Source organism: Pithys albifrons, chromosome 6 (assembly GCF_047495875.1).
Source record: "Pithys albifrons albifrons isolate INPA30051 chromosome 6, PitAlb_v1, whole genome shotgun sequence".
Taxonomy (NCBI): Eukaryota; Metazoa; Chordata; class Aves; order Passeriformes; family Thamnophilidae; genus Pithys; species Pithys albifrons.
The window spans coordinates 11,461,447-11,485,215 of NC_092463.1; the positions used below are offsets into that span (position 1 = coordinate 11,461,447).

At 39.6% G+C, this 23,769-nt stretch overlaps 1 protein-coding gene across 5 annotated transcripts in view; it reads right to left on the bottom strand.

Moving 5' to 3' along the window:
* Window positions 1-23,734, bottom strand: part of TECPR2 (tectonin beta-propeller repeat containing 2) — a 106,509-nt gene extending 82,775 nt beyond the window's left edge. For 4 of the 5 annotated variants that reach the window (XR_011697987.1, XR_011697986.1, XM_071557480.1 and 1 more), the window contains exons 1-16: window positions 23,650-23,734; window positions 21,786-21,926; window positions 18,437-18,721; window positions 18,186-18,314; window positions 17,657-17,788; window positions 16,550-16,707; window positions 15,154-15,466; window positions 14,236-14,368; window positions 12,516-12,944; window positions 10,875-11,869; window positions 9,226-9,409; window positions 7,057-7,230; window positions 4,694-4,874; window positions 3,184-3,325; window positions 1,629-1,869; window positions 771-860 (exon numbers count right to left, since the gene is read on the bottom strand). Coding sequence is in view for 3 of the 5 variants with exons in the window: in XM_071557480.1 (XP_071413581.1) it covers window positions 771-860; window positions 1,629-1,869; window positions 3,184-3,325; window positions 4,694-4,874; window positions 7,057-7,230; window positions 9,226-9,409; window positions 10,875-11,869; window positions 12,516-12,944; window positions 14,236-14,368; window positions 15,154-15,466; window positions 16,550-16,707; window positions 17,657-17,788; window positions 18,186-18,314; window positions 18,437-18,655 (3,520 nt within the window). In the remaining 2 variants the exon portion in view is untranslated. Of the gene's footprint in view, window positions 1-770; window positions 861-1,628; window positions 1,870-3,183; window positions 3,326-4,693; window positions 4,875-7,056; window positions 7,231-9,225; window positions 9,410-10,874; window positions 11,870-12,515; window positions 12,945-14,235; window positions 14,369-15,153; window positions 15,467-16,549; window positions 16,708-17,656; window positions 17,789-18,185; window positions 18,315-18,436; window positions 18,722-21,785; window positions 21,927-23,519 lie in introns of all 5 variants that reach the window. The other variant, XM_071557482.1, reaches the window with a different exon arrangement.
* Window positions 23,735-23,769: the final 35 nt, after the last annotated feature.

The window sequence follows — 23,769 nt, forward strand, 5'->3', positions numbered from 1 at the left end:
CATCTACTTTTTCTGAAAAAAAAAGTTCAGTACATTTGAAGAAAAATTAAAGCTTCTTGGCTATGTCCATAGGGTAAGACTTTGAAGTAAAAATAAACATCCTAAGCCCTTATTTAGGCACTTAAATACTCCCTTTCTCGAATCAAGTGGTAAGTGATCTCATTTGAAGAAATATTTCATTTGAAGGAATAGATAAAAGCCACATGTAACAGTGCACTAAAACCTCCCTTTATTCTTTTGCTCTTATCTTTCATACTGGCCTTTGAAAAAATAGCATTCTTTTCCAGCTCTAAATCACATATTTTTGCCAATAAAGCCATTGTACTCAGATAATAGAATTGCTAACTACGGTAACTAGCAGCTCAATTCTCCAGGGTGGTCTCTTTTTTTACTAATAAAATGTGCAATTTTGCTGCAATAGCTGCACTGACACTTGGTTGGGACAGGCATTCCAGCAGAGCATGTTCCAAGATTCCCTACTACAAATTCTGACAACTTATGCTTTAGAAATTTAGGGAGTTACTGCTCTTAAAGAACTACCCATTTCTCTGTTGGATGCCACTCCACACCAAAGGTGAGAGTGAATAAAATGTTATCTTAATCTGTAGTAGCTTTACAGACACTATTCCACCCTACTTCAAATACTTTAGGTCTCTGCATATAGAAAAGACATGCAAAATCTTAAGTAATTCAGGATATTTAATTACTTATGCCATAAATTCCAGCCTATTTAAAAATGAGATATACACCTGCACTGTTGATTCACTAACCTTCTTTGGATGAAGCTGTGGAAGCCAACACAAAAATCCATTTAGTGGCAGAAGCAGTACCACGAGGCACAATATTATTCCAGTAAGTGCCTTGAGAGAACGGATATGGTGGTATTAGTACAAAACTTAATTTTCTATTAAAATTTGTTGTTACTTAAAATGCTACAGTTTAAAAGAAATTCTATTGCAATCAATTATTAAATATAATGTAATTTAGACAAGATTTTCTATGTAAATCTTTCAAGCAGCTGTTGAGGGGAAGGGGAAAGCTTCCTCCTGACACAAATGTATATACACACACAGAGAAAACTGGGAATGCAGAAAAGGATCAACAAGATTAATGGTCTTCAACAGGGGAGCAATTTGGTGATGAGGTTGAACAATGTCCTTGGTTTATTGTTAGTCTTTACCTGGTCAAAGAAATGTACCAAACCAAAATTTCATTTTGAGAAATAAAGCAAGAAAAACCAAGCAATTCCTCTATTAGCACTGTAAAACCACAACATTCTTATTTTGCATAGTCACACTGATGGTGAGCCAGACTCCACTGTACTAAATAAAACACATACAACACCTTAAGACTCCCTTCTCATCCCAGAGAAGAGACAAGTGCAGGTGTTTACAGGAGTAACTTTGCACAATACAGTAGCTGACAATGACTTTTCCATGAAAAATATTTCCCTTTAAATGAGAAAGTATTTAAGACCAAATGCTAATGAATCATTTAACTTAATTTTTAAGCATGTTTGTTAATGCTGCCCTGACTTGCCAAGGGTAATTTTTGTGGTGCTGTAGCTAGTTATTTCCTACTATTTAATTTTCTTAACTTAAAAATATTAGATGTAAAAGCACACCAACCTATTAAGTTTCCCTTTGCTACATGGAATTCATTTTTGCCTGAAGAGATCCAGACTCCACTGCCATTAACTCCAAGGAGGCTGGGCTGACACTGAAGCTGCTGTGACCAAAATGCCATTCGAAGCTTATCAGCCACCTTCTCCACAGGTGCCTGAGCTGCTGTTGCCACTGTGTGAGTTGCCTGGATTATTGTCTGGAAGAGGCTGCACTGGTCAAACACCACATAATCAGTGATGCTCACCTGGGGGAAAAGAAAAGTGCTCTTGATAATTAGTTAAGCTTTTGGCTGAATTGCACATTTCTTCATCAGAAGGTTCTTTTTGGTGTGTGTTCTTTATGAACATGAAATCTACCAAGAATTTAGAAAGCTTCAAAGTGCAGGAAGAGAAAAATAAAAATGGTACATTTTGAAGAAGTGTCGTGCTAATAAATTATCAATCCATATTAAACATCAGTCTACAGCTCCCTCCTACCCAACAATCCACTTAGAATTCTGCATTTTAAAAACCCCTCCATTTTAGGATGTCACCTCTTTTCTCCCTATAAAAACATGTTGAACTCTGCAAACTATGAGGTGAATTTTCAATTTCCCAAAGGAAGTGAGAAACTTGTGCAATTCAAACCACATCACAAAAACTTGCATGTAATATTCCTTTTTAACCACCTCTTGGACATTTTAATTCATAATTCAGAAGGAGGTCTAAATAAGCAATTGCCCAAGTTCTGCCATGGACAACGAGGTAGGCAACACTCTGGGATACTCCTACAAAGGAAGAAAATGCCTAAGAGCACAAAAAGAGCAGCAGTTTGCCAATAACCTCAAGGCCAAGCTACTCATGATGCCCACATGCAAGAAGAGATTACATATGCACATAAACTGAAATTATTTTTACTTAGGTAGGCAAGCAGACAAACAATATCTCTCTATAACTGGTTTTGTACTTGCATCTTCCCCATCTGAGTCTCCAGGGAGAACAAGAAAAGCTGGAGAAACCAGAGCTGGGAATTCCAAATCAATACCAGACAGTACTTGCAGTAACTGTGTTGTTTTTACCCACACAAGCTGTGACTGAAGCAAAAAGCTCCAGACGGTTCAAAGAAACCTCAAGTGAATGGAAAAATGCCTTACACATTTTTTTTCATGGTTACTTATTATTTATTTTACTTAGCTAAGGAAAGGGATGGGCACAGGAAGACAAGAGACTGCATTCAGCAGCTCCCTTGATGCACGGCCTCAACAGAATGTGCTGCTGCCACTGTGAAGGCCCCACGCTACATTCACCATTGGTATGACCTGGAGGAGCATTTCTTATGTTCCTGAAAACTCCTGTGATGCTGCTCTGGATGACCACGGGATGTTTTTCCCCCACCTCTTCAAAGCAGACATGAAAAGGGATTTCAGCCATAGCCACACTGCAGTTTTAATATACTGAATAAAGAGTGCTATAATACATCAAGCAATTATTTTTTATCTTAGAACCTTGTGGGAAAACAACACAAAAAAATAAACCCAAGCTAAAACACTAAACTGAAAGCAAAATAAAAAAATGCCTACTTGCCACCAATGGTTATCATCTCCTTGTGGTTTCTTTGAAACTATACCAGTTCTGAACCAGAGATTGCCATGGATATCCAAAGCCCATAATGTCTGCTGATCTCCAAGGGTTATGCACACTGGCTCCAAAGCTTGCATTTCACTGGAAATGTAAACAAGCAAAAAAATTGAAAATTTTAATTCAAATTTTTATTCATGGCATTTTAAGAAAACTGTTACAATGCTAATAGCAGTATAAAATGATTGAACTCAGTGGGGCCTAGATCAAAAACCCATTTGATACCAACTTTTCACAGTTACTCACTAATTTATATTTCATTAGTTTGTATAAGTAAAAACATTCAACAATTAAAAAAATAGCCCTTTGAAGATTACTCAGTATTTGAAACTTGGATATGTAACAAAACTAAACAAAACCTATTTTAAGCCATCAAAAGCTGTGTTTGAGTTTTTCATAAAACAGCCTCATAAATGTGTCTCCTCCAACTTCCTTAACCTATTCTGAGAACAATACTAGCAGTTCAGGGACCATAAATAGAAAACTCAACCTAACGATATGGCAAAGATAAATACTGAATTTAGAACTGCCAGTTTTCTGCCTAAGTAAAGAGTTTGCAGGCTCAGAAAGTGAACAGGTGATCGTATCAGACACTGAAAAGGTAGCAAACAATGCAAGTTCTTTCAGATAACCTTTCTCAACAATTTAAGAACAAATAGTGACTGCTTTGAGCAATTTTAATACAAGCTCAAGAACATGATATGTACCTAAGGTGTAGGTCAAGCAGCTTTTTCAATAAATAAACCCATTAAAGTACATGCAAATTTCAGATTTGAACAAGACACTGAGTAGTTCCTTAGACTTTGCAAGGACCAAAATACCAGGCTGTGAGGTAACACAAGTACAGTTTCACAATAGGTTATTCAGGAGATAAAATCATATGATGGCAGGAACTGGAATTTCTTCCTATACTTGCTTCAGGCTGATACAGTCTCACAAAAGAGACTTTTCTAGATTCTCAAAGCCAGCAGTAGAGACTCAGTGCTTTTAACTTTATCACAAAATAACTACCATGAGCATAGGATCAACTACAAAGCCAAATACCAACTCATGTCATGCTGTACACGGTTCCACTGTGCCATTCCTGACATCTGGAATATCACAGAATCACAGAACATTCTGAGTTGGAAGGGACCCACAGGGATCATCGAATCCAACTCTTAAGTCAATGGCCCACATAGGGGATTGAACCCATAACCCTGGCATTATTACAACCAAGTTTGAACCAACTGAGCTAATCTCAGGGTTCTACACAAACTATTTATAAAAATATTTGACTGGGAAGTGCAAAAGTGTTATCCAGCTGCGTGGATGACCATGAAAACACTGAGATACAATCACAGGGTAAAAACCAAACCCTACAATAACTGGTGAGCTCATTAAAACCATCACAGCACAAATTAAAGAAGCAGTATTCAGTAAAAGAAGACCGTTCCACCACAGTGCCTTTACCTGACAATATCACTCTTCCACTGCTCTCCCTCGGGGCAGAAGCTGCGCACTCCCTCTCGGTACAGCAGCGCCCGCTGCTCACTCAGCGCCCACACCACATTATTTCTGGATGTCACCTGCGACAGTGGATAAGGGCAGTCAACCTTTACTGCTCGGGCACAAGGACGATCCACACTCAGGCCTAGAAATCAAAAAATGAGGATTGCGTTACAAACTTTGGCTTTTTGCAACAAAAAGAAAAGAGGTAAAGCAACTCACTAAAAGAAAATGAGGAGGGGAATATCCTTGGCACGCTCACATTTGTCAGTCATTTGATCATGATTTCCTTTCTATAAACCATTAATAATTTCCTCTAATATAGCTGAGTTTACATTTTAAGGAATAAAACACCATACATCTTCAACATCCTGCGGAGTCATGTCCTGTCATTTCTGTTCCTTTTCTCCCTCTAGTGTCAGTACCAGGAATCTCCATTTATAAAACCTCTATAAGACCCGACAGAAGCATCAAACAAAAAGACAGTAAAGGAAGAACTTTTGCCCAAAACATGCCAGGGAGACAAGCACGCTGATCTGAACAGCGCCAGCAGAGCAATTTCCAAAGAGCATCTCACAGGGTTGAGTACTGAACGGAGCAGAGAGGTTCTGGTAGATTTACAGGCACTTTGCACACATTTACACATCTCATCTACAGGAACATGTGTTCTCCACAATTACACTGAAGCTTGATTTACACAGCTCCGTGTGAAACACCTCAGGAGACACAGCTTTTCTTTAATCTTCTCACGCTGCCAAAGCCAGCACAAACAGACTCATCTGTAAGATGCTCCAAATTAGTAAGAATGCTCATTTCTAAACCTCTGAGCACACACTTCTGTTATAAATGCCAGACAAGGCAGTGAAGGGAATGAAAAAATCCTGGAGAAACAATTTCCACTGGTTACCTCACATTAGCAAGACAGATATACTGCAAGTTTATTTCTTGCATCAAAAGACAAATTTAAAAATCTAAGAACAGCAGAATGTAAGCTGATGTAAGCAAACCAATCGCTCAGAGGGACTAAAAATATTGATTCAAATGTCCACAGAGCCCTGTGTGATTGGCATCAGAAGTTCACTCTTGATCACCACTATCCAAGCTTGCTGGCACTATGCATGTGACCGTGGGCAGGCCACTTGATTTTCTCTGTAACTACTATACTTAATTAGAAGAAAATCATTTTAATAGATTATCTTTGAAACAGTTTTCTTAATCACAAAGAATTTCTGTATTGTGCTACAGTAATTAAATCTAAAATAGAAAATATGAGAATGCCAAAATTAAATTAAGAATTTTGACAGCCACTCTGAAATGTTGTCCTGCTTTAGTAGGTCTCACAGTTTCCCCTCTACCCTGTTTATCCTTTTCATTCTCCAATAATTCCTTCATCAAGTTATTGGTCCTTTTTCCTTACCAACTCAGCTCTCTGTGCAACACTAGCATGGCCAGGAGTCCTTGATACTTTCCTTCTTTAACTCTAAAACTTGTACCTCCATCCTTCGTCCTTGCTCCTTGTATTTAGCCTGAATATTATTTGCATAACACCTTCCAAATGCATCCTCTTCTATTCACTGAAGAACTTAAAACTAAGGCCATGACTTCAAAGTTGCCACTGCAGTATCCCTTTTTCCAGCTCTTGCCTCATTCACATCCAATAAGGCAGCTGTGAAGATGCTGCCCCACAGCCCATCCCATTCCTCCACGGCTTTGCTTTCTCTGTCACATAAAATACATACCACTTGTTTATACTTCCAAAGCACTTCATGACCTTCTGTCTCAGCACACTTTCCTATCATTATCAAGTGGTAATTATTATCTTCAAGAGATCTTTGCTTTCCAAAACACACAGCTTCTACTTTCCCCTTTTCTGCCCTTGCACACAAATTCCTTCTGAACAGCCACACAGTATTGCATCGCCTTTTAAAGTCCTTCTTAAAACTGTTAAAATCCTTAAAGCAAGAAAACCCACTTAGGGCTCAGTTGTTTCAGTGCACCATTCCATTTTCAAAACAAAGATATTATTTCGGTTTTTTCTGCAATCCCCTTCCATTTATCTCCATCCATCCTGTACCTCTCCCCATGTCAAACTCTCCAGACTGTATGAACTTCACTTGGCACACCAAAGGTGTCCATGAATTGGCTTTTCCACTCTCCTAATTATAGACAATCTCAGAACTGTTTCCAAACTTTCCTCAGGATAAAAAGGCTTCTCCATGTCCTAGCTGCAATAAAAGTTTATGACAAGTTGTGAACATTCCACAGATTTGAAATGTAATAATCTCAGCCTGCAAAAAATTCAAAGTGCCTGCAATTAATTCAGGTACCTGTTTGCAGATACAGATCTCCATTTGTTCTGATAATCCAGGCAGTGTCATCACTTAAAGCTACAAATACAGCCTGGGGTAAAGCCTCATACCAGTGGCGTTTTCCTTTTATAGTTACTTTTCCACAAGCAAATGCTTTGTTAGTCTTCTGTTCAATCTTCCAGAGAAGAGCCCCTACATGAGGAGGTAAGAAAGAACGTAAGAGCACTCAGCAATTACTGTAACAGACACAGATGATGTGTCCTACCTACACCTAAACTAATGGGAGAGAAAGAGTAAAGCAGTAGCATTAAAGAAAAACAAAATATTAAAAAACAATTTTTTTTAAAAAGCAAGATCAGAATAGTGACTAACTTGTCTAGGAACTGCTGAAATGAATTTACCATTAGAATATGTGTGATTTTCAAATGTTCCAAAGCAAATTACTTTTTCTCAGTTGAACACTGAAAACTAACAAACAAGTTCCAGGTCAGGGCCAATGTTCAGAAACTGAAGTTCAAGGCTTGCTTCTGTACTAGTTTGGCACATCCTTAGTCCATAAAGGAAAAGCAGTTAATTCTGGTACTTTCATCTTTTACAAATATTAGCAGTAAATCACAACTTTTTTGGACCAGCCACAAGTGACTGACCAGGTGTGCTGTCCCACCCTGCAGTGGACAGTGCTATGACCTGCTTGTTACTCAGAAAAGCCACTGCACAAATCCTTGTGGAGAATTCTTCCCTCATTTGAATTAGCCAGGATAGCTTAGAAAAAGGAAACTAAACAATTGTTGGACATTTGTGATTAACATGCTCCCATGTTAGTGCATGGCAAACAGTGGGTACTAGAAACTTGCATGGATTCAGTGAAAAGCTGGGTAAGTTCCTAGAACTGAAGGACAGACAGAGAAACAACCTTTTGCCCAGGAAGCCTCTGAGCCACCAACAACTGTACCTGAACCTACCGAGGGCAAATCTCACACACCCCATTCCCTTGACTTTTCTGCAGGGACCTCCTTTGGGCCACTCTTATGGGTAAGATCTGGGCTGGATGAACCTACACTGTCACCCAGTACTGCTCCCAGATTGTTCTGGGCACAAAAAGGCTCAGCTACAGACTAAATAGAGTTTCTTTCTTCTTAAAACAGATAGTAGTCCTCCTCTACAGGGAAAAGGGAAGACTGACATGTGCTTTTATAGATGAGAGAGAAGAAAAGTAGTGGCAAGGGAGGGGATAAAGTAATGAAAATAGCTGAGAAACTTGTATTTTTACACCAGTACTGGAACAATCCAGAGGGCCAAAAGTGCCACAAGTTTCTAAACAAAACCTGCTTATTTTTAATCCAACATAATCTCTATTCTCAGCCACCTACAATAAATGTATATGCAAATGTACTATGCCTTAGAAGTATCTTTTCCTCAGTATTTAAAAAGAAATCAAATCAACAAATCCACACACACAAAATCAATTCAACATTTACAAAAAAAAAAAATTAAATTTGTGAATCACAGAATGGTTTGGGTGGAAAGGGACCTTAAAGATCATCTAGTTCCAATCCCCCTTCACAGGGGCAGGGACACCTTCCACTACACCAGATTGCTCAAAGCCCCATCCCACCTGGCCTTGAACACTTCCAGGGATGGGGCTGCCACAGCTTCTCTGGGCAACCTGTTCCAGTGCCTCAACACCCCCACAGTAAAGAGGTTCTGTAGTTTTGTAACAAAAATCAAGGGTTGGCATAGACAAGGAGCTCTTCAGTCATCTCTGCCTACCACTGAATTGCTGTTTCTGAAGTTCACTTTAATCTGGCAAGTGCAGGTTGAAAACCTCCCAAAATGAAATGTGAACCCATTAGAAAGACAGCCACTTAAACTACAACATGGGATGCAGATGTAGTGAAGATGAAGTCATATAACTGTGACTTTTTAAAAAAAAACCAAAACCAACACACTACTTTTACATGAAACAAGCCCTAAACAAGCAAGTTTTTGTAAGAACTGTATTAAAATACAAACCACTAAACTAAGTGGAAATTACATATGGACTGAACTGTAATCTCATAAAAATGACAAGTTTCACCTAATTAAACAATAGCTGTTATTGAAGAAAAGAAAAGAAGGCAAAGAAAATGCCCAAGTCTATGCAGGTTTTACATTTACAAGGTGACAATGCAGCAGAAACCAACTCACCTGAAGGGGAAACTGCCACTTGCTGGACTCCATCCTCAAACTTCTGCCAGCGCAGCCCGGCCGCAGGAAGGGCACTGCAGTACAGGCTGCCTCGGTAGTCCAGGCACCAAATGTATTTTTCTGAGACCACCAGGCTCAGGATGCCGTAACCAGGGCCAGAGTAACCCATCCAGCTCTCTGCAAACTAAAAACTGTAGGGTCAGAACAGTGTCAGGTGATTTCAAACTGCACAAGAAAATGGGTATTTAAGTACAGCACCTCCTGTGTTTTGAGTAAAAACTGGTGAATTTAAGAACCTTAAGTAACCTTAATCAATGAATAAATTTGCCTTCCATAAAATAAACATCTGTCAGTGTTCTCAACGTACTGCACAGTAAGACTGCTAGAACAACAGTTTTAGCAAAAAAACCGAACCCCTCCACACTGTCATCCACGTCCAAAAAGTAGAAAATCTTCTCTTATTAGTTAAAGAGCACATACTAAAGCCAATGGCAGGTGCAAAAAAAAAGAATCCATAAGAATGCACAGTCTGTCTGTAGTCCAGGAAATTATTCATTGCCTAGAAGTGATGAGTAAAGGGAACAAGACAGCTGGAGCGCAGAGACAGCTAAATATTCAACTCCAGTACTCTCTGCATGGTACAGGAGTCATGTCTTGCAGAAATTTGGTTTGCAGACTGCTGTCTTATATTTTGATGGCTTACATGAGGTGAACTCGAGCACTGTGCACATGACCTGCAAGGTAAGGACCAGTGGAGCTTTCCTGAACATGCCAGAGGGTAAAGAATACCATAACCTGGAAGTAAAAGCCTTCCACACTTTGGGCTACAGTTGTTACTAGTTAGAACACCAACTTCTAACTGAACCTTTATCAACAAATCTTTGGTTGCTCTCAATGTAAGGCTGCAACAGATCTAAAAAAACCCAAAAACCCAGATCTAAAAAAATCCCATCTTAGAAGAATTGCAATTCCTTCTTCACACTTCTGCTAAAACTACCAGTGATTTTGGCAATTTTGCAGATTTTACAATTAACTTTAGTACTTCTTTTCTACAGTCTTTGTGAGAATTACTGTTTCTGGAAATGTTCACCCACGAAATAACAATGAAGGAAAGGGGGTAACAGAAAAAAGAAACTGCCAGCATTTTAATAACTGCTGTCTAGGGCACAAAGACTAATCCTTATTTTGAGTATTTACAGGTAAAATAATCCTTAACCAGGAGCCAGCCATGTGAGATAACCAGCATTAGTTCCCCATGAAGTCAGTTGCATTTGGTAACAGTATCATGCAGAATTTGGGCTACTGAAAAGCCAAATAAGGTGCAGCCCTTGCACATGACTTGGTTTTACTGTTCATGCTTTAGTGGATGGGTTTTTAAGAGCATTTTTGTTGATCTGGGAATAATAAAGCCAGAGCAGCTTCTTTGCATTGTCAGCACACATCACCCATTCTGAAGTCAGATACATCACATTTCACAAGAGTCACAACACATACTGCGTTTGGCTTTATGTTTTACCTCCTTACTGGAATCAAGTGAAAAAACCCTGCCCTCTAAAGATTTAAAGGGCAGTAATTACAGGAATGTTGCTTTTGAAAAGCTGTTTCTCTTGAATGTTAAAACGTATTTTAACTAAACTGAAAAGAAATACCTGATCAGATTTTAACAGCACCACTTCATCGAGGCTTGTCTTGGCCACATCCTGTGAACCAGGCACAGCACCAACTTCAGGCATGCTGGTCTCCGAGGATGAATACGGCAATCCATGGCCATAAATATCCTCTTCATCACTTGAGGCAGATTTCTCAGTCTTACTTTCATGAGAGTCTGCTACCCATTCAGCAGTGCTAGTACCAGATTTAGCTTTGATGACACTTCCAAAATTCCATCCAGAAATGGAAGCGTTATCCGAACAAACATCGTTAGAGATGTCAAAGTGGAGTGCAGGAGGGTCTGACAGAGCACTGTGGATTAAAGAAAGCTCCTGCTGGTCTTCCCTGCCAGTTTCACCACTTTCCTTTGGTGTTAGTGCTGTCTGAACATCAAGTGTTTGGTCACAATCCAAAAACATCTGGTCTGTAAAGTCTGGCTCTTCAAAAGATTTTTCAGTATCCTGCAGCTTCATTTTATCTACATCTTCATCTATTTTACACAAGGTAGGGAAATCCTGCTCCTCCTCCTGGCTCAGCTTTCCAGGACAGAATTTATGGCTTGCAGACACCACACTACCATTACATTCACCATCCACACTGCTTATCAAGTCTTCTGCGAGGATCAGAGGAGATGCAGGTGCCAAAGTGTCTGTAACACTTGAAGTACCCATGCCACTGTCACAGGTTGGAAGGTTCTGTAAATCAACCACCTCTCCATTTTCTTCATTAATTAGTACAGTCGCTGACTCAGGAGACTGCAGGACACTGAAAGTTTCTGAACCATTATCCTCCTGCAGGATTGTATGGGACTCCACACTGCACATGCTCTCCTGATCTGGAGATCCAGTGCTCAAGTGATCAATGCTGCCACTCATTATGCTGGAAGTCATGGAAAAGGAGTCTGCATTCAAGGAATGTGGACTGTCACCAGAAAGCTGACGCTCATAAATTGGTGTGCCTTCCAGAGAGCTGTGGCTTTTCCTTGTCCCACTTTCTGTTCTCATAAAAAAAAAAGGGGGGTGGGGGAAATAATCTTAATACAATGTATTAAATTCTGATGCAAAGCAAGAAATAAAAATATTTTTATAACTGAGGGAAGAACAGAGCTAAATTTGAATTTTGACATACTACCTTTTTTTAAAAGTTTAACACTAAATGATGCATATAAACCCAAAAAAAGTTGTAATAGCAAACTGTTTTGAGAAGTTGCAACACCATAATAGTAAACAATTGAAATAATCAAGTACTCGCACTTTTTTAGGAAACTAAAAGGGATGTCTAAGAAAAACACTGCCAAATATTCAGAGTAGGATGAACAGATATTACACAATTCCAACACAAAACTGGAAGCAGAGACCTATTATGCTGTCATTAACCCAAACATTAGAACTCTGAGCACATTTGAATGAAGCAAAACAAATCAAAAAAAACAAATAGATCTAAAAAGAGTTAATCGATTTATCACTTTTAAAATAGGCTTTAATCTGAAATGAAATGTCCCAGCAGAACCTCTGAGACTATTTCAGAAGCATGACAACACACATAAAGCATGCCAAACACAACCACTCTCTCCTGTGAAGCACCAGAAGTGACCATGCTCTAATAACGAGCAGTGCCAGGGAAAGTGCTGAGAGACCTACCCTGCTTCTTCTTTTTTTTCTTTTTCACTTTAATTGGCTTTACAATGAGTTCCTGATCAAAATCTTCAGAGCTGATGGTGCTGAACCGTTGTGAAGAAAGCTGACCTTCTCTGTGAGCTTCTGAAAGTTGGTCTGCACACATCATAAAGCTCGAGCCACTGTCCACAGAGTTCACAGAACTGCTCCTGCTTCGGGATTCACTTACTACAGAGCAGCCCCTTTTTCTGGGTTCATTGCTCAAGTCTCCCAACCTATCAAAACTTTTTTCCGACAGTGCTGGAATTTCCAGATCATCTTTCACTGAAGAATAACCGTTTTTGTCACCAGGAACCGAAGGGGAAGCAACCATTCTTTTATCTGTTTCCACTGAAGGGCTGGATGACACAGATGAGACTACTGATGATGGTGTCAGCAATTTAGGACTTGTATCTGTTAAAGGATTCAATAATTTTTGAATTCACACTGAAACTGTCCAGAAGAAAAGTATAAACACTAGTTCAAGTATAAATACTATGATTAAGTGAGTAGGGGCATAGTTCTTGGAGACCATGAAAAGAAAAGAACCATTATGCAAAAAGAAAATATTCTAAATTTGCAACATTTCAAATATAAATATGTATATAAACATTTGAACACACACAATGTAACCTTCCTCTAAGTTAATCTATTTGAAAACATTTTAGTAAAATCAATCCCCCAAACCCTTTATCAAAATTCTATTAGCAAAATTCTGAATTTATGTATAAAGAACAGCAGAGCTCTGCAGCTTGGAAGACCCAACTGTATCACACACTGAAGTGCCAACCCTGTATCTTTAAGTTCTTCAATCAAACCTTCAGTAGCTTGAAAAATATCAAGGAAAATTACCAGATAAACCACTGTGGTGATTAGAAGAAAATATACTTCAAGAAGGCTCCTTTCAAACTATCCTTAGAAGCTGAGATTAAAATAAACAACAGCCTCTAGAAGTTTGTAAGTAAAGAACTTAAATGACTCAAGCTATTGCTAATATGCAATAATAAGAAAGTTCTCCAGCATTCAATGAGACTTTATAGCATGTTTACCAGCAGCTTGCTAATACAAAGCTAAGACTGAGTATTTTAAACACATTAGTAGTCCCTTTTAGAGAGCTCTAGTAACATAAATGGTGAACTTAGGTGGCAACAAATAAAACAATAAACTCTCAAATTCTTTTTGGAATTTTAGCAAGCGTTCCTTGGGGTTTTTTGTCCATTCTTTCTCTTTCATTGCTAGGAAGGCTGAGCTTTTCTCCAGCATGTGGGTGGTGACAGGTGGCACAGAATCAATGTCCTCAGCCATTGAGATTGATCAGTAAAGGGATAACCATGACCAGGAATCCAAACTGCTTCAGCATCACAGTTCAAAAAAAATGCACAGATTAGAGATGCCTCATTAGGATAATGCTGGTCCACTCTCAAAGAAGGGAACCATATTTAATTTCTTAATGCCCCCATTCTCACTGCAGCCAAAGCAGCTCACATGAGCAGATAAATCAGATGTCTAAATATAATCTGTTAAAACAGATAAGCAACTCTAAAGAACCTGGTAGGTTTTTGCAATAATCTGAAGGTTTATGTGTGGGGTTTGTTTTGTTTTGGGTTGCTTTGTTGGTTTTGGTTTGCCTGGGTCTATATTACAATAATACAATAAGCACCATGTTCCATGAGGCACATATTAAAGCTTGCTAAAATATACAAACCTATTGATGACAGTCCTTCAGGTCTACTTGAAATTCTTATTATGTCTCTATCTCCCTTCAGGAGAAAAATCTCATTGTTGGTACAGGACACAGACACAATATCACCATATCCTTCCAAGCCACCAATCAAGGCCTATAATGAGCGAACAGAGAAAGAAATAATTGGCATCAGATTAAAAAACTGTTTGCAAAATATGATACTCAACAAAAGTGTTCACTGAATTTTAATCAACATATGCAGTTACAGGATAAATATTTTTATCTTATTAAAAGTAAAATAGAAAAAAGCAACAGGGAAGAACCTTTCAATCACAATGTAACTTACTTTTATTCTAATTTCAACTGCATAGATAAGTCACTTTTTTTTTACCGAAATAGCAACAATGTAACAACTCAGGCAATACCCAGTTTGGTGGCAGAAGAATGCCATAGTATAAATGTCAATTACTACTTAGACAAAAAGATACTGGCTTGTATTCACTTCCATATGGACTTTTAAGATGACAACCACCACCTCACTCTATCCCAAATAAAATGTAATACTTGTTTTTTGCAGACACCAACAGTAGCAGAAGGGAAAAAATAGTTTCAGGCACAATTTGTAAGCCTAAAAAATCTTTTTGCACTAATTATTAGATCTTGGATTTCTCTATGCTTTGCTATGGATCAGAATTGATTATGATGTTAACACCTCAACTGAAAGCTTTAAATATATGTAGTTTTTATATATAACATACCAAGCTAGTTTGTGAGTGTATCACTGCAATAACAACTTGAAAAGGTAAAGAATAAAGTCTTCTTTGTTAGTTTTAAATATGGAGTTAAGTCACAGAAGTGTAACGGATAACACAAACAAAGTCTCATGGCATAGCACAAACAAAACCAAGGAACAAAATATGCACCACGAGGTTTATCTACCTGGTTCACAGTATCCAGTAAGTAGATGCTGTATTCATTCCAGGTCAGCACCCATCCTTCTTGGAAAAAGCATGAAACAAGCCCAAGGTGTTTCTCTGGAGAGCTGTAGCTCCCTCTGTCAGGTGGTTCTAAGCGAGGATACAGTTCAAAAGTTTTTATTCCTCCAGCAAATACATCTTTCAATATGAACGTGGCCTGAACAGTTCCGTGAACATCAGACTTCCAGAGACGAAGCCCAGGTCTGGCAGCAAACAGTGTCAGGTCACTCTGTTTACACAGGCCAGGTATAAAACACGCTCCAAATTTGCCAGTGCTAAAATGCAAAAGAGTTTATTTTAAAAGCTTTATACTCAACTTAGAAACAATCTTTAAATCTAATGGTACAAATTTACAACCACAAAGTATCAAAAATTAAAGTCTTTGATTAACGCATTCAGTCAAATGTCCGAAGTACAAATTTAGATACAGTAAGACAAGTGTAGCGCTTTCAAATAAAAGGTTTTCCCTCAGCTGTGGATGTCAGACACTACATCAATCAGGTTAATTAGATGACTTCCTAATAAGCTACATAGCCTTAATGGCACTCTGTCCATCTCAGAAAGATCATCCTTCTCCCAGAATAAAAAACAAGCAAAACACTTCAAACCAATGCAACAAACTGAAAACCTCTACTTACAAGAAGCATAGCACAGACCTCAGCTGTTAAAACTTTCACCTCTCGTACACAGAAACAGGATTACTATCACCCAAGAAAACCATCACACAGAAGATGGCCTATTACTGTTCACACCCCTCACAGATACATCACACTTTTAAGTGTCAATTTCCTCTATTTACAGGTATAGTCAACCATGCTGTTCTCGGACTGGGTTCCCTCTTCCTCCATATCCAAGAGAGAGACTATATAATAGAGGGTATCAAAGCCACACAAGAAGTTTCTAGTCTTCAAGTCAGATTTAAGTGCTTTCTGTACATTTTTCCTTTTAATTCACTTCAGTATGTAAGAAAAGTTGGGATGCTGACTTGTTTTAGCATCAAGTATTACATCACCCATTAGAAACACCTGATTACAATGTTTGCTCATACCGAGTCACAGTAAACCAAGAGGGACAGCACAGGAAGTTTGGCAGCGATTTTAGTGTAAACAATGAGAAAACATCTTAAATGATTTTGCATAATAGTGCCTTGAAAATATGATTGTCATATATTTGCAAACACACACTTTCTAAATAGGTAGAATTGTCATTTCATGGTTGATCACACACAGCTACTGTAACTTTTTATGAGCAGACTGCTGTGTTGTGTTAATCTCACTGCTTAGATCACTCTCTCTGAAATCCACTCTGAAATGCTACCATTAATAGATGTGCCTGCATCAAGATTTTATCAGGGTTACTTTTTTCTGGGCTGTGTTCCAACTTGATTGACGGATTTCTCCTCTGTGTAAAAAAGCAGAGTCCGTTGTAAAGTAGACACAAGCAGCACCTTCTGGTTGTAATCCAGCTGGACAATCGAAGATGGCTCTTCCAATACAAGGCTGGAGTTGCAAGTACCCTTTCAAAGATACATACAATTACCAAGAGTCAAACCTTCCTAAAAATAAAAGGTAGTAGCTAACACTCCAAAGACATTTATAAGCCCAAGAGAAAACAAATAAACAAACACAAGCTTTTGAACTCCTGTTGCACAAAGTTCACTTAATGAACGTGGAGTTCATTTATGTAGGCAAAGGGGAGTTAGATTGTGTATGCCACAGTGGCACACCATGAAATCCAATTTCTCTTGGAATATTAGCTAACACATTTCAGTTGAAATCAATAGAAGGTCTGGGAGGACACATTTTCCTCCCTCTTCTCCACTGTCATGTCATACAATGCTGAGACAATTTTACATTTGGTGATGCTAAACCTTTCTATCAAACTACTCAAGGGACAGTCACAGATAAATCAGGACAGATGTTGTCTAAATGTTTCTCCCATATAAAAATTCAAGTTAGCATTTGTTTTGCTGACATCCCAGGTCTGTATAAGGAACAAGATGTTAGAAAAATTCCATTTATTGGAACATGCTAGTGAGCCAGCAGTACCCAAATATTGCTTTCATTCTGCACTCTAGACCAAGATGCTGAACAATTCTGGTAAAAGGACTTCACCCATAAAGTCACATCATTCAAACAAAAGTCACACTCTTTCCAAACAAAAGAGAAAGTACTGGCTGAAAGCTGAAGGAAGATATGACAGTTATTTCAGAAGTACGAAAAATGAGAAGGATCACTACTTTTTTAATATATATATTACTTTTTTAAAAAGGTAAGGCATTTGTGAAGGATATCTAATGGTTGTCTTGCTGGGTGTGCACATGCTTGGCCAAGTGTACACTCACCAATAAGGCCATCCAACTACATACATGAGACTAAGCAATTTAACTGCTAAATATGTAAACACACGGGCATTGTTTCAGGTGAGTGTAAGTGTGAATTAAGGTTTCTATAATAAATGCTCACCTGGTCTAGGTCGAGGGCAGAGTAGACAATCTTGCCTTTGTCGTCTCCAGAGAATAATTTCATTCCATTGGGACTCCATGCTAAAGCTGTAATGCTACTCTTGTGAATGCCAGAAACATCAAACCTCCGGAGCTGTCAAAGGACACCAAGAACAAGGTGAGGAGAAAACGGAGGCACAAAATCTATCCAGTGACTCAGGCCTGATTTAAATGAAGACCAAGTACGAAAGTGCAGGTCATTCTAATGTTTATTTAGCACAAAACCCCTAAGCAAACAATCCAAAAACCTCACCACTGAACAAATCAGCCAGTTATTACACAGGAGAAATCTCTCAAAAGCATATTTGATTAAATACATGTTTTGTAATGCAAAGGATGCTTTAAGATTACTATTTCTTTAAGCTTAACATACAAAGCCTAAAGCATATTCACAGATAATCAGGCAAAACTTGCTGAGTTTCAGTATTAACACTCTACTAGGATTGGCCATACTGAACCTCACAAAAATTTAGCCAAATGCAAAGATTTACCTGTTTGTTCCTTCCGGGTAGTGAAGACACAAGCTGAAAAACTGCAACCCGACCTGAGGCTGTACCAACAGCAACTAGATCATCAAAACAACTCAGCAGCTTTACAAAAGTAATAGATTCACACTTCCCCTGTTGAAACAAATCATACCAAGAACTCACAAAGTTAATGAGACACAAACAGCAGCTCAATTCTGAGCAACTCAGCTTCATCAGAAGAGACAAGAGACACAAGACAAAAAGTTGGTATTTACCTCAAAATTGTATTTTTTCATCTGGTTCAATTGTCTGCAGTAGAGATAAAGCATTCCAATGCTGCTCCCCACAGCAATGTAGTCTCCATTGGTATCAAGTGCTGTGAGGTACACCACAATAGAGCGAAAGCCTTTTTGGATCTTTGTAGGAATGGCATTGAGGAGATAATACAAGGGACAAAATTCCTTAAATATAACTGGTGAAGCCACAGATGCCATAGCAAAGATCTGCACCAGCAATATTAAGGCTGAGATAAACACATCTACTCGACCACATATGGAAATCTGAAAGACAAAAGCAAAACATATGCCATGAACTTGTTTGGAGAGAGTAAAAGGTTAACAGAAAGCCACCATTTAGCAAGTAGGGACTAAAAAATCCTCACTTTTTGCTTTTTATGAAGAAAAAGCAAGCTGAACTCTTGTAGTGAATATAGCTGTCCTTAGGAGAACCTTCTTCTTAACAATTAAGTGTATTTCTCAGAACATCTAAGGATGCACAGTAACCACTAAATATGGGATAACCACTAAACATGAGATAACCACCTTTTCCAGCAGCTGTAAGCTTCTTAAAATTGAGTTCAAATGCACTATCTCTTCTCCTCTGCCTAGTGAAAGAACCACAAGGCCTCTGACACTGAACAAACCATGTGATGTATTTCTTCATCTATCTGCAACCTCTACCCCCAATCCAACTGGTGTCAAGAGCATGGGACATTCCCTGTGTCAGACAGTTCTGTGAGAGCAAAGCAGCAAACTAATATTTGTGTTCCACTCCTTAAGGCCCCATAGCCCAAAAGAAAAACATAGCTGAGAAACACTTCAGTTAAAGCTGCATCTGCTATATAATCAAATAATAACCCAAATATAAAAATTGTCTGGTAAGAAAAGGGCAAAGCAAAAATTAAAGAACTCCCATTTTGACAGATCTAGGAAAACATCCATGTAGCAAATTAATTTAAAATAGATAAGGAGCAAACAGGAATAAAAAAAATACCATATGCCCATGTTTCCTTTTATGGATAAGCAAATAATTTCACACTTTGTGAGCGACCTTGTAAATACACTTAGGGGACAATATCTAAGAATAACGGAAACAAAGAGTCTGTTTGTCTTCCTTGAGAAAAGAATGCAGTCAGAGCTCATCACAGTCATAACGTACTGGTTCCTTCAGAAAAAGGTGGTATGACCATGATGAACACAAAAATATTCAAAATATTTCATTAAACCCAGAATTATGCTCTTCATGACAACCTTGACAAGAACATTTTGCAGCAGTAGCTGTTCTCCTCATGGATGACTCTGAAACAGGGAAAAGAGGAGCAACCTTCACTTCTTGCATTTTATTTTGCCACGAGCAAGACAAATTAACACAATTGTTTAGAATCTGCCAAAAATACTTGCAGTTTTCCAAGACAAGAATTTTGGATTTCAGTAAAGACAAAAGTCTTCTATGACTGTTTAAGATCTTAATGTTGAAGATCTTCTTTAGTTTCAGCAAAGTTATAACTTCCTTAGAGAAATGAAAAACAGAAATCTGCCCATTGATATTAGAAATGCTTCTAAATGCTCAAAATTTTTCTGCGAAGTTTCCCTGCTGCAATTTGTGATATGTGCTATTGTGCCTAGTTTTGAATTCTCTAAGGATAGAAAATGGCATTTGTTTGGTCATTTCACACACTGCTTACAGTGTATTTTAACTAAATTAGGGAAAAAAAAATAGCTGTTCTAGTTTCATATCTCCATTACTGTGAAAGGCTCAGACATCTCAATTTTCAAACTATTTCAGTTACTGTGCAAGAGAATTTAGCACATTCATTTTGGCCAATGCTCATTGTCAACATACAATTCCACTAACTCAAAAGGGATTGTTTGCATGGCACTACCCATTGCAAATCCAGGTTAGGCAAGACTGCAGGAATAAAGATTGGTTACTGGGCTCATATTTAACCTGTTAAAAAAACTACCACTAACTAAGTCAACACCACTTAGTAGATGTTCTTAATTGTGCTAAATTTTACTGCTTGCTAGAGCTTAGAAATTAATTCCACTCCCCTACAGTGTTTACTAACCTCCCATGACACCTATTTCACAAAATGTCACGAAATTAGCCAATTTACACATCTAAACTATTTTTGAATGAAGACTTCCTTTCAGAGATGTTTTCTGGGTTAACAGATAATCCCAGTACATCGTAACCCTTCACAATGTTTTCACACAGCATCTATTTTCTATGCACTATTTTAGGTCTCCTGCAGTTACTACTTCCTATCTACAGTCAACTAAATAAAAAGAGAGCCCACTGCTAAAGTCTCCTGTTTGCTGTTCTAAACAGGCTATTTTGCAAGTTTATGGCCTTTTCTTCTTTTTTTCCCCATTTTACCAATAAAATAAAATCCAATCCTGAATCTCACATGTACAAATCTTCCTGTCTGATCTCAACTTCTACCACTACCCAGCTACTGTCTCATGAATTTCAGGTATTTTGTTTTTCAAGTCCCCTTTGTGACTGTTACAATTCACACCTGCCAGCATTCAAAGCTGCTCTTGTAGCTGGAACCACTTCACACACTCCCCAGTTGCCAAAGGACCTTTCAAGTCCTCAGAATTCATCCTGTTTCTTCATCACTTATTCCTTCAGCTCAATGAAACCATTAAAAACATTGTAATTCATTTGCAAACGGTGGAAATATGCAAATTTGTATTACCCAGAAAATTACTATTACTCTTTCCTCTACAACCACCCCATCTGCAACCTGTTTTGTAAGTTTTTATTAATAGGGTTTTTGTTCCCATCCACAGAAAGCAATAGCAGTAATTCTTTTGTGTCACACAGTCAGTCAAATTTAAAAACTGCTGCTAGGTTAGGGTTCTCACTCTTCATAAAATGTACATACAATCCTATTTTAATATTCTCTGACAGTAAAATTGTAAAAAAAATGAAATTGATTTTTGTTCTTTATAATCTATTCACCTTGTACAACCAAAAAAAGGTAAAAATTTATTAACAAACTATAAGTTTTTGCCATGGTACACAAATTAGTTTGACCTTGAGTGGTTTACTGACTAACTATTTGCACTGCTTGTGTAAAACACATAAGTGAAAGCTCAAAACCATAACTTTACTAAACCCACTATTAATTAATTAATTTTATCTACACAAAACAAATGTATAAGGGACTAGAAAACTTCCCATATGGCCTATACATTCAAGTATCTGCAAAAATGCCACAATTCTCTGCTTTTGATTCTGAAGTCTTCAATACTCCTCTAATGACAGTTGTATATCACATGTAGGTTCTTCTTCTTTATTAATAGCTTTAGGATTAATTGTTATCTGTTCTCCTACCTCATTAATCGAAGGCAAACAGTAGATACAATCTATTTTCTCACGTAGACTTTGGAACTGGATGTGTACGGTCCCTGTGTGTCAGCCACAGTTATTCTGAAGCACATAACAGGGCAAATCAGCTTGTGCTAAGCAGCTGTCCTGCAGCAGAGATAAAGTGGAGAAAAACACCACATCAAAAACAATCCCCAGGCAGACAGTCCGTCCTCCGCATCTCACAAACTTCACAATAAGCTTTTAAATACTGCATTCAAGGCCATGTTTTGAAAAGCAGACTTCTTTTTTTTAATTTTTATTTCCTCTGGTCTCGGAGAGCAACCAAAGCAAGAGATAATCCCCTGGTTCAGCAGACAGGCAGTGGTTAAAGGTTCAGTGCCAGCGTATGCCACAGATGGACTGCAGGAAGCTAAAGCTGTCATTGCACTTCTCTGAGCCCGTGTGTCCTGTTTGTACAAGAGGGACAACAGCTCCATTTGGGTTTTTTTAATCTTTGGCATAAAATCATTTAAGTTCTTCAGATCAGACAAATTCATATATATGACCACAGCTAAACAAAACAGTCTCTGTTCTCAGCTAGATGCTGCCAAATAAAAAGGAAAGCGGTTTTCTTTCCTAATACTTCTCACACTTTTACCCCCAAGCAGGTTACCACATCACCAGCGCTTTTCACAGCAAACTGGTGCCAAGCAGAGGGGAGAGCACAGACACACACCCCGCTGAAGGAGCTCTATTTCAGGTGTCCCATGGTCAGGAAAATGACCAGCCAGCACAGAGGTCACGGTTACCTGATTAACACACACTTCACTTTACACAACTCATTAAAGGTTGCAGTTTTGGTTCAAATGAAGCTTTATTTTCTCTTTGAAATAATAAAAAATTAACAGTAAATCCAACAAACAAATCTAGATGAAAGTGATGGAAAGCATAGAAAAAGGAGAACCTGAGGTCACTGCACATCCCAAGAAGAGCAGGGGAAATCTGGCTGTACTTATGCTGATGGTCTTGTGACAGGCAGCTTCCCTAGGACTCCTTCAGAGAATCCTAGAATGGTTTGGGTTGGAAGAGACCTGAAAAAATCATCCCGGTCCACCCCCTGCCATGGGCAGGGACACCTTCCTCTAGCGGGGGTTGCTCAGAGCCCCATCCAATCTGGCCTTAATGGCGCATTCACAGCTTCTCTGGGCAACCTGTTCCACCCTCGCAGTAGAGAATTTGTTCCTAATACCATACATACATCTAATACCTATCCTGCTAATATCACACACATACCTAATACACACCTGCCGCCTCCCAGTTTGAAGCAACTCCTACACCTTGTTTAAACCTCCCTCCCTCCAACCAAACACTATATTCTGGCAGATGTTCCCACCTCTCCCTTCCCAGCAGGTGCCGTGTCGCACCCGCGGGGCCGGAGCTGCTGCTGCCCGGGCAGGGCACGGCCGGGGGTCCGGCCGGACATCCGCGGGGCCGGAGGGCACGGCCGGGGGTCGGGCCGGACACTCGCGGGGCGGGAGCTGCTGCCCGGGCAGGGCACGGCCGGGGGTCGGGCCGGACACTCGCGGGGCGGGAGCTGCTGCGGGGCCGGAGGGAACGGCCGGGGGTCGGGCCGGACACCCGCGGGGCCCCCGCCCCTTTCCTGCGGCTTATGCCGGATATACCGCCCAGACCCAGAGCTCCCTTTTCACCTCCAGCAGCGGGAACAGCCGCCTCGCTCCCCGCCCCGAGCATCCTCACCCTCGGGAAGCCTCGGCCGGGACACCCGCCCGCAACAGGCGGCCGCGACAGGCCACGCTGGGGCGGGAGCGAGAGCCGGGCACCCGCGGGCAGTGCCGGCCCGGCCCGGCAGTGACGGAGCTGCACTCACCGCTGCGCAGCGCGGGGCGGCACGGCACAGCACGGCACGGAGCGGCGGCGGCGGCGGCAGCAGCGCCGGGCCCCGAGGCGCGGAGGGGGCGGGCCGGGCCGGGCCGGGCCGGGCGGGGCG